The 13,682-nt window shown below is 43.5% G+C and overlaps 1 protein-coding gene and 1 pseudogene across 1 annotated transcript in view; one reads left to right on the forward strand and one right to left on the reverse strand.

The window, feature by feature from the left end:
• Nucleotides 1-13,682, reverse strand: part of LOC138168138 (zinc finger protein 665-like) — a 552,079-nt pseudogene that overhangs the window by 81,678 nt on the left and 456,719 nt on the right.
• The window catches only part of LOC138168146 (zinc finger protein 665-like), a 168,583-nt gene continuing 154,907 nt past the window's right edge, over nucleotides 7-13,682 (forward strand). The window contains 6 exon segments of the mRNA XM_069097184.1: nucleotides 7-917; nucleotides 1,198-1,296; nucleotides 2,491-2,630; nucleotides 2,833-2,914; nucleotides 5,531-5,584; nucleotides 7,818-7,900. Coding sequence (XP_068953285.1) covers nucleotides 7,868-7,900 — 33 coding nt within the window. The 5' untranslated portion in view covers nucleotides 7-917; nucleotides 1,198-1,296; nucleotides 2,491-2,630; ... (1 more) ...; nucleotides 5,531-5,584; nucleotides 7,818-7,867.

Below are 13,682 nucleotides of genomic sequence, written 5' to 3' on the forward strand. Positions count from 1 at the left end.
AGGATGGACTTGTGACTATGGTGGGTGGGATGAAGTGCCTTGGATCCCCAGGGACCCCACCTTGTTGGTTTTGTTGCCCAGCCCCCTCTCTGTGCTTGGAGGCAGGGGCTGGAGCTGTGTGAGGGGAAGGATACCCCTCCCCCCCCAGAGAACTTTATTTGAACTCTTGTTTTGAATTGAGGTAATAATGCTATGTACTTTGTGTTTGTTTAAGGCCCAGTGGCCACTTTGGTAACTTTAGTTCTGTACCTTGAAAATGTGACCTAAGAGATGTTTAGTGCTAATTCAAAAGTAAATTGTCCATGCTATGGGCATGAAAGATCTTGGGGCTGAATGTAATGGGAATGCAAATTTGGAAGATCTTCCCTGCCCCTAGGCTAAAGTGCACCTGAAGCCTGGGGTGGGAGGCTTGTTTTTCAGTAGATACTTCTTGATTGGCCAGTGAGTCAATAAGGTTGTTACATTCTCTGAGCCAGGAGAAGGCTATATAAGCCCTGATGTGTAGCTTTGTTTTGGGACTCACTTTGAGAAGTGTTCTGTGATTTGATCTGAATTCTGGGAAGCTGTTGTTGAGAATCCCCCGGCTTTGAAAAACCCAGATGTGGAAACCGTGATGTTGACTGGGTATGGATGAAATGGTTGGACAGTTTGGAAAACTGTCTACTTGATCTGTTAATGTCTTGATAATTCTGCCTGTGTGCTTTGAAGTTCGGGGTGCTGACCTTTTTCCCCTGAACAAGGTAAATGATATATGTCTGATTGATTAAAGTAAGCTTGTTAATCCATTTTGAGTTGCTTTCCTTTAACAAAGCAGATCCAAGAACCTGTATGGGCGGCAAATCCTGAGGACGCTTGGGGTGCTTGCTGCTACATAGGCCTATGATTCTCAGATTATCTCTCCTGGATCTGTTTTCCAGGTCAGTTATTTTTTCTTTGAGGTATTTTACCTCTTTTTCTAATTTTTCATTTTTGTTGTTTTGCTTGGCTACTTCTTGGTTCCTCATAGAGTTGTTTCCATTTGTTTAATTCTGGTTTTTAGCAAATCATTTTCTTGGTTAATTTTTGAAGCTCCTTTTCCATATCATACACTTTTCTTTTTAGAGAGATGTTTTCCTCATTATAATGCTTTTCTAATTCTGCTATTTTTGTTTTGAGAGAATTATTCATTTTCTCTTCTATCTCATTTTGCTTTCAAAGTTCCTTTTGATCTCATCTAGGAGAGCCTTCTGTGCTTGGGATCCATTCCCTGTTGAAGTTTCAGCTGTGGGTGTGGAGTCCACATTGTCTCCCTCTGAGGTTGGTTCCTCCCTCTGAGGATAGTAGGACTCCAGAGTCTTTGTCTTTGTAGTCTGCTTTCTACCCATTTTGAGGCAGGGTCCTAACCACGCCCTTCCTCTAGGATCCCAAGCCTTTACTGTAGAGTGTTTTGCCCTGGACAATAGTTACTATATTTTCAGGGTCAGAGGGGGGGTTTGGAGCAAGTGGGGTTCACTCTGTCATCCTCGTCTTTGGAGGTCCTGAAAGGGGCTTTTTTAAAAAAAGATTTCTGTGCTATGAAGTGGTAGCCCCAGGAGTGTTTGCTGTCCAGTATAGGGGCCCCTGTCTTTGCTTCTTACCTTGCTCTTTCCAGTCCCAGCCCTTTGGTGATAGGCCTGGTAGTGGACCTTGTGGTTGGTGGGAAGACTTGCCCTCAGAGTTGATCAGGCCCCTGGTGTTGCCTAGGGGGAAGGGGCAGAGTTTGAGGCTGGGAAAGGGCTTTTACGGATTACAATTTTACAATACAAATTGCAGTTACAATTGTACAAACTGGTTTTACAAATTGGTTTAGACCCCAGGTACCCCATCAGTACCACCTCACCACTCATGCATTGCTTCATGATAGGGACTATCTCTTGCCTTTCTTCGTACCCCCAGCACTAACACAGCTCCTGGCACAACATATGGACAAAGGCTGTGGCCTGCCAAAGGATTTCCAGCAAGAAGAAAGTCTTAAATCCAACCACAAACATTTACTTGCTGTGTGACCCTGGACTAGTCACTAAATCTCTGCTTGCCTTAGTGCTCTCAACTGTAAAGTAGGGAAAATAATAGCACTAACCCTCCAAGGTTGCTATGGAGATTAAATGAAAGGCACTAAATAAAGCATATCCCCTTCCCCAACCCTTCTCATGACCTGCGACACAAAGCAGCATTTTCCCAAAAATAGAAGGTCTCAGAATTACATTCCTTTGTATCTAGTCACATAAGAAAAATAGCACTTATTATTTACAACAATAGGCATGAATGGTCTGAATTCCTTGTTTCCAAAAATAAGTTGCAACATGAATCAAAAACCAAGGAATAAAAATACACACATTGCAGAAGTGAAACCCATTTCTCAACAGTTACCTGTGAGAGGTCAGGCTTGTCTGCAGTAGGAGTACTTATTGCTGAATTAACATGAAAGGATTTCCCCTTATTCATTAACTTTGTGTGTATTCTATCCCATAGGAATTTTCGGATGTTTGACAAGGATTCAGTGTTGTCTGAACATTGTATCACATTCATTACATTTGCAAGGCTACTCTCCAATAGGAATTTTCTGATGTATATAAGAGGGTCTGAGGAGGCAGGAAGACTTCCAATTATATGTATGTATGTGTGTGTGTCTGTGTATGTATATACTTTATAATATGTATTCTTTAAATTGTAATATAAGACTGAAAATCTGAGATACTTTCTGACATTCTTGACATGTTATAAGACTTCTCTCTTATATGAACTGTATGATCGTAAATAGTTTGAACCTTTGAACCTTCACTGAATAATTTCCCACAATCACTGTATTTGTAGGATTTTTTTTTTCAGAATGACTCCTCTAATGTCTAACAAAGCTTGACCTACCAGAGAAGGCTTTCCCATATTCATTACATTGGTAAGGCTTTTCTCCAGTGTGAATTTGATGGTGATTTATAAGTTCGCAGCTTTCTCTGACAGATTTCCCACATTCATGACTATGATAAGGCTTCTCTCCAGAATGAATCCTCTTATGAACAGTACAACTTAAAGCTGTCTTGAAGTCTTTCCCACATTCCTGACAATGATAAGCCTTCTCTCCAGAATTAATCCTCTCATGAACAGTACAACTTGAAGCTGTCTTGAAGCCTTTCCCACATCCCTGACATGTATAAGGTTTTTCTCCAGTATGAATCCTCTGATGTACAGTAAGGTCTGCCTTTTGATTGATTGGATTCCCAGAGTCATTACATTTTGAGGCTTCTCTCCAGTGTGAAACAGCTGGTGCCTCATAGGTTTTGAGTGATGACTGAAGTCTTTCCCACATTCATCACATTTCATAAGTCTTATCCCTTACATGAATCTTTTGGTTTTTAGCTGTGTTTCAAATCACTCTCCTGATTTCCATGGTGCCTCTGATCTCCAGATTCCTCATCAATACAGTACCAAAGACCTTGCCTTCTGAGTCTTTCAACTGTCAACCTGTTGGACGATGCATCTTCTGAAATATTGTCTGGTGTTTCCTCTGTGGTTTCAGTCCTCGTCTCCAAGTCTGAAAGAGACTAAAAGAAAGTATAAATGCCCCCATTTACCAGATCTTTTACAGTCTAGGTCCATGATCTCTTTGTCCTTCACTGTTTGTGGGGCCATCATTGAAGTCAAGGCCCTGGTACCTCTCAGCTGAAACACTGGCATCCCCTGTTAATTGGCCTTCTTCCTCCATGCTGTCTCCTTTACCCAGTCTTCTTGTATGTAGTTGCCAAAGTCACATTCCAAAGTCTTAGGTTTCAGTGTAACCCTGTGGCAGAATCACCAAATATCAAACCTTACTCTTAGATACCCTTGACCGAACCCTTCCGGTTAACTCATTCGGCAGGACCCGGTGTGTTAGTGTTTTGGGGTCCCCAGAGCAATCCTACCCTCTTTATGGGTAACCTCTTCCCTGGGGCCATCTGGAATAAGTTCAATGCAGGGAAATTCAAAATTGCTAAGAAAATTCACTCAATGAAGGTGACTCACTGTCACAGCCTGTCCTACTAAGGTTCTCCATTAGCTTTCTCTGCTCACTGACACTCAAGTCTTCCACTGCTCTGCTCATCCACTGGGCTACTGCTTGATTCTCCTCCACTAGACCGCTATCTTCCAACCTCTAGTTGCCTCTGCATTTATACCCCAGCTGTTCACATCCTAGGCTCCCCCCCCCCCCAAGCAGGTAAGATATCACCACAAAGAGAGTGAAGTCCTTGTCTCTCCTCTGATTCACTGAAGCTCATCAACAAAGTCCAGGTGATGAGGTGCAGGCTCTGGGAACCCCCTGAACTCTGATGGAATCTTCCCATTGGATGAGGCCATAGGCCTTTTACTGTGGCTCTGCCCAAACCTTTGTTATTAGCTCTCAATAGAGCAGTAAAGAATTCTTTTCTTTTCCATCTGTTCTGACTTTGAAGCTGCTGGCTTTTTATTCTTCTTTCTGGAGGAAATTTCTCTCTTCTCTATTAATCTTAGTATGTTAACCATGTAATCTTATCCAGCACCTTCAAAAGAAGGTGCCCTCTTTCTGGAATCAGTAGTCTGAAGTAGGTGCTTATAAGAAGGGGGAGCTGTCCACTATGGTATTTCTATGAGGAACTGCTAAGGGGATTTCATGATTTGTGTCTGCATCTCCATCACAAAACTGGGACAGCAGTTTTCTTTACTTCCTTCTTTAGCTTTTTCATATTCTCTAAGCAAGTACCAGGGTCTGTCTCTACCAGGCCACAGAGAGTCTAAAGGATATTGCTTATTGCCTCCCTCTGCAGCCAAAGCTAACCGATTAGTTGTGTTTGTTACCTCCTTGCACATGGTGATCCCTAAAAGCTTGCTGTAGAAAATGATTAGGACTAACACATGAATTACAAGCAAAAACTCCCATGTACCCTGCATTTTAGAAAAATTATTTTGGGGCTGGGCTGGAATGGGGAGAGATTAGAGCCAAGCAGAGCCCCTCCCCAGGCAGCTCTTCTGATAACCCAGGGCTCAGGTGGTGGCATTTTGTTAAAAGTTGATTGAGAAATCTTTAAGTGGAGTATAAAAGTGAAAGATTATAATTTCTTGTTCTGTTAGGCAGAAGGGAGCCTGGGGAAGTGGGAAGGCTATGGATCATTGTGTCCTGCTCTCTGGTATAGAAAAGTAACTAAGATCTCTGGGAGCCCTAAATCTGATTCTGTCAGGGCCCTGTCTGGGATGGGTTCCCCCAGCTCAAAGGAAGGAGTGGTCTTTTGGAGGCATCGCAGCATTATTGGGGGAGGGGCAGCAGCTCTGACCCCAGGCCACCTAACTAACCCAAATTGGGTAAAGGAAGCTGTGGATATTCTGCCCTCCCCCAACCTCACTCCAACCCACCTGGGCTGGGAGGAGGTGGGGCAGGGTGGAGCCAAGATTAACCTGGCCAGTCTAGGAAAGCAAAGGGGTGGAGGGAGAAGAGATAAAAATATTGGGAGTTGTGGAAGGTTGGGGGACAGATTTCAGGGAGTAATCCCTCTCCCTTTTCATTCAGCTCTCTAGCCAGACCCAGAAGACATCAAAGGACCAGGAGCCTTTGGGAGAGAAAGTAAGTCTGGATCCCCTCCCCCAACTCTTTGTCTTCCTTCTAAACCCTGGTCTCCACAGCCCTGCAACTGTCTGCCCTCCCCCCACCTCCTTTGGTAGATGAACCTCTGGAGCAGGAAATGAAGCATTTCTCAGAATCCTTTTACTCTCTCTTCGTCCCTCTCCTTTCTTCCCAAGAGACAACTTTTTATACATAGCCTGTACATGATTCCTTAGATGAAGCTTATAAAGAGAGGAGACAGATGAAAGGTAATCTCTGAGAGGGAGGGACTAGTAGCTGGGAACGGAGGAAGACAACCGGGCAGGGCTGCAGGAGGGAGGGTTTGAGCTCCACCTTCAAGGATCCTCAGGCCCTTGGGAGACTGGAAGGGCCTTCCAGGGTGGATAGTCTTCCCATTGTCTGAGGTTGAGGCCTGTTCCTGGAAGGGGAATCACCTAAGAAGAACTGGGAGGGCTGCAGCACCTGGTATCAGTTCTTATCTCCCCATTTCCCAATTTGTAGAGCTAGGGGCTGGTGTAGAAGACATAATATCCCATTCATATTGGGCAAAGGGTTTTTACAAGCCTTGGTCTCCATGAAATGTTGGTGCCAGCAATCTGTGGAAATAGCATTGTAGTTCTGTTAAGCTTTGTCTTTCTAGGGATAGAAACTTTGAAGAGAAGTCCCCATAAACTTAATTATTACAGAGGAGGGTCAAGTAACTGTCCCGAAATAAATGCCTTGGTAGAATTGGAACTCAGGCCCTCTAGTCAGGAGGGCAGGTAGGAGGTGTGAAAATAATTATTAATAACTAATATCTTGATGATTCAGAGTTTCTCCCCCACCCTACTCCTTCTGAAGAACTGACTGTAATTCCACTTTTTCTTGTGAAGTATGTTGCTGATAAAGGGATTGCATTGACTCCCCTGTTCCTGGTCAAGCCCCACTTAAATTTACAAATAATTTAATCTAAGGTAGAGAAGCTCATTGAGTTCTGCTCCTGCTCAGGTGGACACAGATTCTTTTGTCTGGATTTTGGGAGACTTGGGGTAGCCTGGTATTGACATTTTTTTCTGTCCTGGGGTGAAATCTTTGCTAAAAAATGAAAATCTATGTGCTCTGTCAAGGGAATAACTAGGCAAGTTGAGAATCCAGGAAGTTTCCTGATCTTTATTTTCAGTTATTCTGTAATGAATAAAAGGGCAGCCTCCCTAAAAGGACTACAAAGGATCAGACTAGGGCAAGCCCTTCTTACGCTCATTTCATTTGAATTTTCCCACTGTTCCTCCCTTCAGAGCTGTGATTGGTTCCAGCTCTTCTGGGTTACACCTTTCCTGTAAGCATGTGCATTATTGAAATGTTTATTGGTGAGGGCCATCATAAAATGATGAGGTATAGGGTTGGGTAGCCTGAGAGCCCAAAATACCACCACGTTGGGTCCTTCAAAATGAATTTAACTCAAGTCTTCTCTCGGACAAAGAAAAGTTTATTAAACATTCGCCATATTGGTAGACTCTTAAGGAGTCTCTGTATTTGTGACTCCATTTGCTGTACCCACTGGTGCCAGGTGTGGCTGTTTGGGGCTGGACGATGGAGCACCTGTGTTTTCTTGGTGCTCATTGTTAGGTCAAAATGAGCACAAGCAGCAGAGAACTGATCCAGATTTTGCTGCATCTCAGCTTCAGAGGCTGCACTGAGTGCACAGTCATCTGCAAACAGAAAGTCCTGCCCCAACCCTCCCTCCACTTTGGTCTTGGCCTTTTCAAGCTGAAGAATTTACCATCAGTGCATTAGCTGACCTTGATGCACAGCTTACATGATCTTTTCATTCATGTTGTTAAATGCTTTCAATGAGGATCTCACCCATGGTATCAGGTAGAGGCAGGGCTCTGGGTCTGGAGCCCTTGAGCCTATGACTGGTCTTATGCCTTGTGGGATCCCAAGTCCCTTCTGCCTCCAGGTCCCTCTAGGAGGATGGGGGAGGGGCATGAGGTCAAAAAGTAGGAGTTCTGGAGGGTGGCAAGTCTTCCTGTTAAGAAGAAGTTCACTTCCAAACCTGACCTTCCCTACTGCTCTGACGACGCTCTCCCGGTCTCACTTGCCATTCTCCTCCCCCCCCCGGTGAAGTCTCTCCCCTGAGGGCAGGGCCTTTGTACCTGCTCTGAGAGCTCACCTTCAGTCACTCCAGCATCCTTCCTAGGAAGAGAAATTAAGTCAATGTTTCTCCCACCCTGAGGTTCTTCTCCTTCCCCAGGTCAGCTTGCTGTGGTCCAAAGCCTATTCCTAGGAGAGAGACCAAGGAGAATGGCCCCTGAGACCCAGAGACCCTCATCCCAGGTGAGTGGAATGGCTCATAATAGGTTCAGCAGGAACTCTGATCTTTATCTAAGATCAGAAAGCCTTCGATTCAGTCTGGAAAGAATTCAGTAGGCCCAAGCAGACTTGGAGTCAGAGTTGTAAAAGTTTATTTTACGCTTTACAGGGGGCAGGGGTAATTAGGCTGTACAGCAGGCAAGAGTCCTTTATGGGACCTGAAACCTTAAAGGGGTAGAATTAAGATTTTTATAGGGTAATCCAAAGTAGAACCCCTGCCAATTAGGCTAACTAGGTGATTAAGGGTGGGATTAGGGAGGAGTTAAGGTGGGGCCAGTTTTTAAAGGGACATGCATTTTTAATGTAACTACACAGGTGTTTTGCCCATGATTCACTGGGAAAAAACCCAAAGGGGGGCTACCTGGAGGTGTGGTTTTAGGCTTGAAACGTCACTAAGTGGGCCAATGGTCAAGGGCTGACTGAGAAGTGCCCAGTCTGCCTCCCATCAGTGTCATGTTTGACAAGATGGATGTCTAGGAACCAAGGCTAAAGAGACTCAGTGTGTGGATAATAGGCCAAGGAGTCAATCTAGAGATAGGATCCTGAAGGACTCATGGGGGCAGCTGGACACTGTACAAGAGGGAGATAATAGTTGCCTAAGCTGGAATGTTTATAGATACTTTAGTGAAGGAAAAAGTCATGAGTTGTTGCTGGGCAGAGTTAATGCTCTGAGGCTGGGGGGGGGGGTGGAGTGTGATTTTACAAACTGGTTTTACAAATTGATGTTACAAAGTTTTACAGACTGATGTTACAAATATAGATCCCAAGCACCCCATCACTACTGATGTTATAAATTGGTAATTACAAATTGATTTTACAAACATAGATCCCAAGCACCTCATATCAAGTGCAGTCCATCCACAGACCTGACCAGCATCAGCCACGGTGGAATCCAAGAGAGCCAAGGAAGCTTTATCCCCTTCTACAGAAGGGGAAATGGAGGCAGCCAGAGATGAAGTGACCTGCCCAGGGCCACACAGACCTCAGACACAAGTGTCTGAGGCCCAAGGGGACCTCAGGTCTTGATGATTGCATCCACATTCCCCTGTCAGGGATTCAGATGAAGGCCCTGTGTTCTTGAATCCAGTCCCCACCCCTGGGGCAGGCCAACAGTGAATGGGAATGAAGCCTTAGTGAAAGAATGTTAAATGAGGAAAGCTTGTGATGTGCTTGGGGTCCTAGAAGGGCCTTCCTGCCTCCCCAGCTGAGGCCCAGACAGTGACTGTGACTTGATTCCAGTGACAGGGGCAGGATCTGAACCCAGGACTCAGGAATCTCAGGCCAGTGGGCAGTGGGTTGTTGGCCATTGCTTCATGCTGGCTCCCACACACACCTGTGTACTGAGACATGTGTGTACATGGTAAGAGAAAGCACAAAACACTCTGTGAAGGGAGAGAAATAAAGCCTCTGTCCTTGAGGAACATCCATTTCTGTGTGGGTTGGAGGGCTGGGTGGCCGAGGGGTCCCGGCAGAAGATGGAGGTGTTAGCATGATTTTACTGAGCCAGTCTGTGCCCTGAGAATGACAGAAACAGTGCCGTTAATCAGGCAGTTGATTAATGAATTTCATTATAAGGCACAGACTGGCAAATCATTGGGCCTATGAGATGGAGGGACCAGGAACAGCTAGCTTTCAGGGGAGATGTTACCTGAGATATAACGGAAACCAGGACACCCACATGAGGGGGGAGGACAGGCCAAGTTTCAGAGACAGTCATTGGGAAGGCTCAGGGTCAAGAGCTGGAGGGTCAGCCAAGGATCAGCCAGGAAGCCATTGTCCCTGGGTCAGAGAGAAGAGGGCAAAGGTGGAAGGAGACTGGAAAGGATTAAGGAAATGGATGCATAATGTCAGCTATGTGCCAGGAGCCATATAAATATTGTCTCATTTGATCCTAATGGGATGATTGTCAGGGTCCTTGCCAGGGACAGGAAGAATAAGGGAGCACAGGTAACAGACAGACAGGAAACTGGGTCATTGATCCACTCGAGAGTGACAGCATTCCTGATGGGCATGTGGATCTCACAGTTCCATAGAGAACATAGACACAGGCTCTCCTGTTGATGACACTTACTAGCTGTGTGATCCTGAGTCACTTAAGTCACTTAACTCTGTTAGCCTCAGTTCACCATTTTTAAAATGAGCATGAGCAGGAAAAGGCAAACCAGTCCTGTATTTTTGCTGAGAAAATCTCAGATGGATTCTAGAAAAGTTATACAGAACTGAAACAACTGAATACTGCCGTGCACAGTGTTAAGGCCTGGGGACATAAACAAAAGACAAAATTAAGAGGAAAGAGGAGGTAAATACAGTTAATCTTTCACAAGAAGCCTACTATGGAAATGCTCTGCATAACTACACATGTATAAACAATGTGGAATTGCTAGTCTTCCCAGGGGGGTGGGTGATGAGGCAAGAAAGGTGAGAATCTGGAACTCAAAGTTTTAAAAGCAAATGTTAGAAAATTGCTGTTGGGGTGGCCAGGTGGCGCAATGAGTGAAGCGCCAGCCCTGGAGTCAGGAGGGCCTGAGTTCGGTTCTGGCCTCAGACACTTAAAACCCACACACACAAAAAAGCCGTGTAACCTTGGGCAAGTTACTTATTGCCCTCCAAAAGACAAAAAAAAAAATTTCTATTACATGCAACCAGGAAATAAGATATATAGGCAATGTTGTATAGAGATCCATCTTGTCCTCCAAGAAAGTAAGAGTTAAGGGGAGGGATAGGTGCAACATACGGCTGGACAGACTGGGGGAAGGAGCAATAAGTATGCTCGCCATCTTGGGGTGGGGGTAGGAGAGAGACGGGGAGAACATTTGGAACTCAAAATCTTGTGGAAATGGATGTTGAAAACTAAAAATATATTAAAAAGTTCTGAAACAAAAAACTGAATTATCCCATTCTGCCAGAAATGAAAGTGTCAAATTCCAAGTGCCTTACCTACACCCATGTTTTTTGCATGTGGCAGATGGGGAAAATAGATGAGCCCTGCCAAGCTGCAGAGGACTTGCAGAAGTGGTCACTCAATTGTACGATCACCATCAGTCTGACTCCTGACTCCCTAACCCTCACCCCAATGTTCTAGAGTTGTAGCAGCATGTTGACACAACTTTCCATAAAGGATCAACACCTTTCTTATGAATTAGCCCAATCTCTAATGCAAGTTGGTAAAATTTTACATTTTAATATAGGAAGGAACCGTCCTTTCCCCACATAATTACTCTTATTTCTGTATAGTTAAATATTACAATACATGAATGTATTCCATGAACAACTGAAAGCAACCGTAAAGCACAGACAGAAGGTGTTTGAGGATGATTCATCACATCCAGGGTCACCTCAGCCCCTCAGTGTAAGAAGAGAGAACTCTTCTTCACTTGACTGGAAACAGTCTCATTCCACTCACTGGAGGCCAGATCATGAGTAATCTCTCTTTAGAAGTCTCTTCATGCTTTCCCATATGTTCTGCTTTTTTTTTTTTTTTTAAGCAAATTGACGTGATCATTTCTTTGTTCTGTCTTCAGGGATCACTTGTCTTGCCCCCGATTCCAGCATTGTCTAATGAAGACATTTTTCTAACGTTTATTATTCCATCTTGATTCTAAAATTCTTTTTCTCCACATTCCAATGGGTTCTTGGTAACTGATTTCATCTGTTGCTTTTGCCACTCTTAAAGGTTTTATGAGTTTTAGACAAATCTCTTCTCTGGGCTTCAGTTTCCTCTTCTAAGTTGACGAGGGTTGGACTAGATGAATTCTGGAGTCTTTCAGCTCTAATTCATGTGACTTTTGATGGCTTAGGAGTTGGTGACATTCAAGGATGTGGTCATTGATTTCACTAAGGAGGAGTGGGGCCTGTTGGACCCTTCCCAGAAAGAGCTGTACATGGAGGTCATGCTGGAGAATATACAGAACCTGCTCTCCCTGGGTAAGGATGATTTCCTCTATTTTCTTGATATTAATTGTCAGGCCAAAATTAGTACAAGTGACAGAGAATGGATCCATATTCTGGTGAATCTCACCTCAGAAGCTTTATGGAGTGCACAGTCTTCTGCATGCACCAAAACTCCGTTCACTTTGGTCTTGGCTTGTCACCTTTTCAAGTTAATTATTTTATCATCAATCAGGTGTCTAATAATTTCACTTCAAATGTCATGCTAAAAATAGAAGGGGAGCTGCTAGTTGGTACAGTGAATAGAGCACTGGCCCTGGAGTCAGGAGGATCTGAGTTCAAATCCAGTCTCCGTCACTTAACACTTACTAGCCCTGTGACCTGGGCAAGTCACCTAACCCCAATTGCCCTGCCTTTCTCCCCTCCTAAAAGCAAAAAGACCAAACAAAAAAAAAAAACCAAAAAGAATAGAAGGGGATTCGGACTCTCCACGAATCTCCTTAAAGGAAGAAAACAAATTGCCTCAAACTCTGGGCAGTATAAACTTCTGGGAATCCGACTGCCAAAACAAAAACAGGAACTATATAAATCAAATTATAAAAACATTTATATAGAAGTAAAAGTAGATTTATAAATTTTGAGAAGTATTAATTTTTCATGGGGGGGGCAATATAATAAATGTGACAGTTTTATCCAGCTGATTTACATATTCAATACCATTCCAATCAAACTACCAAAATTAATTTTTTACTCATTTAGAAAAAGTACTAAATATAATTATTAATAATGTTTAATGAATCATTCATTTGGGAAAACAAAAGTCAACAATATCAAAGGAAATGATGAAAAACCAATGTCAAGGAAGGAGATTTAGCATTACCAGATCTTGTGCTTATTAAGGCAGGAAGTATCAGATGTCTCTGCCACAGCATAAGAAACAGAGAGCTGGGCCAATAGAAGAGTGTATATACCCAATGGCAAATAAACATAATAACCTTGTTTTCAGAAGTGTAAAGGCTTAATCTCTTGGGGATTAGAATTCATTATTTGGTAAAAAATTGTTGAGAAAATTGGAAAATGCTATTTGTATGTAACGGTAGCCACCTGTGAGGGAAAAGAGAAAAAAAACAAGGATTGTATGATAATTATGTTCTAAATTTGAAAGGCATTGGAAGTTGTCCATGGTAGATTTCCAGTTTGAGGTAGAATCATCTTTTTTATACTGATATGTTACAAAAAACCTTGTGTATGCAGGTAATCCATGGGAAATGAACTGGGGTTCAGACATCATTAAACATCAGAAAAATGGTACCAGAGAAATGCTTTGTGCAAGTAATAAAGGTGGGAAGACCTGGAGTCAGAACTCTAAGCTCATTACTCATCAGCAAATTCCCATTAGAGAGGAGCTTGAGGAATATAATGAAAGTGAAGCAAGCTCATCCCATCACGCATCTCTTCCTTGTCAGCCTAGATTTCACCCTGGAATGGAAAGTTATGGCTGTCCTCAGTGTGGGAAGAACTTTGCTTGGAACTTAGATCTTGATAGGTCTCATAAAATTGCTGCTGGGGAGAAGTATTATGATTGTCATGAATGTGGGAAGTTGGTCTGCTACAATTCTCTCCTTATTGGCCATCAAAGAATCCACAGGGGAGAGAAACCTTATGAATGTATTCAATGTGGAAAGACTTTTACACGGAGAGGCCATCTTGCTGCCCATAAGAACGTCCACACTAGAGAGAAACTTAACAAAAGTAATCAGTGTGGAAAGGCTTTCACAACCAAGAGCAGTCTTTCTGCACATCAGAGAATCCACACTGGAGAGAAACATTATGAATGTAATCAGTGTGGAAAGACTTT

Source organism: Petaurus breviceps, unplaced genomic scaffold (genome assembly GCF_028583685.1).
Source record: "Petaurus breviceps papuanus isolate PSGF00001 unplaced genomic scaffold, PetGlider_PUasm1.0 355, whole genome shotgun sequence".
Taxonomy (NCBI): domain Eukaryota; kingdom Metazoa; phylum Chordata; class Mammalia; order Diprotodontia; family Petauridae; genus Petaurus; species Petaurus breviceps.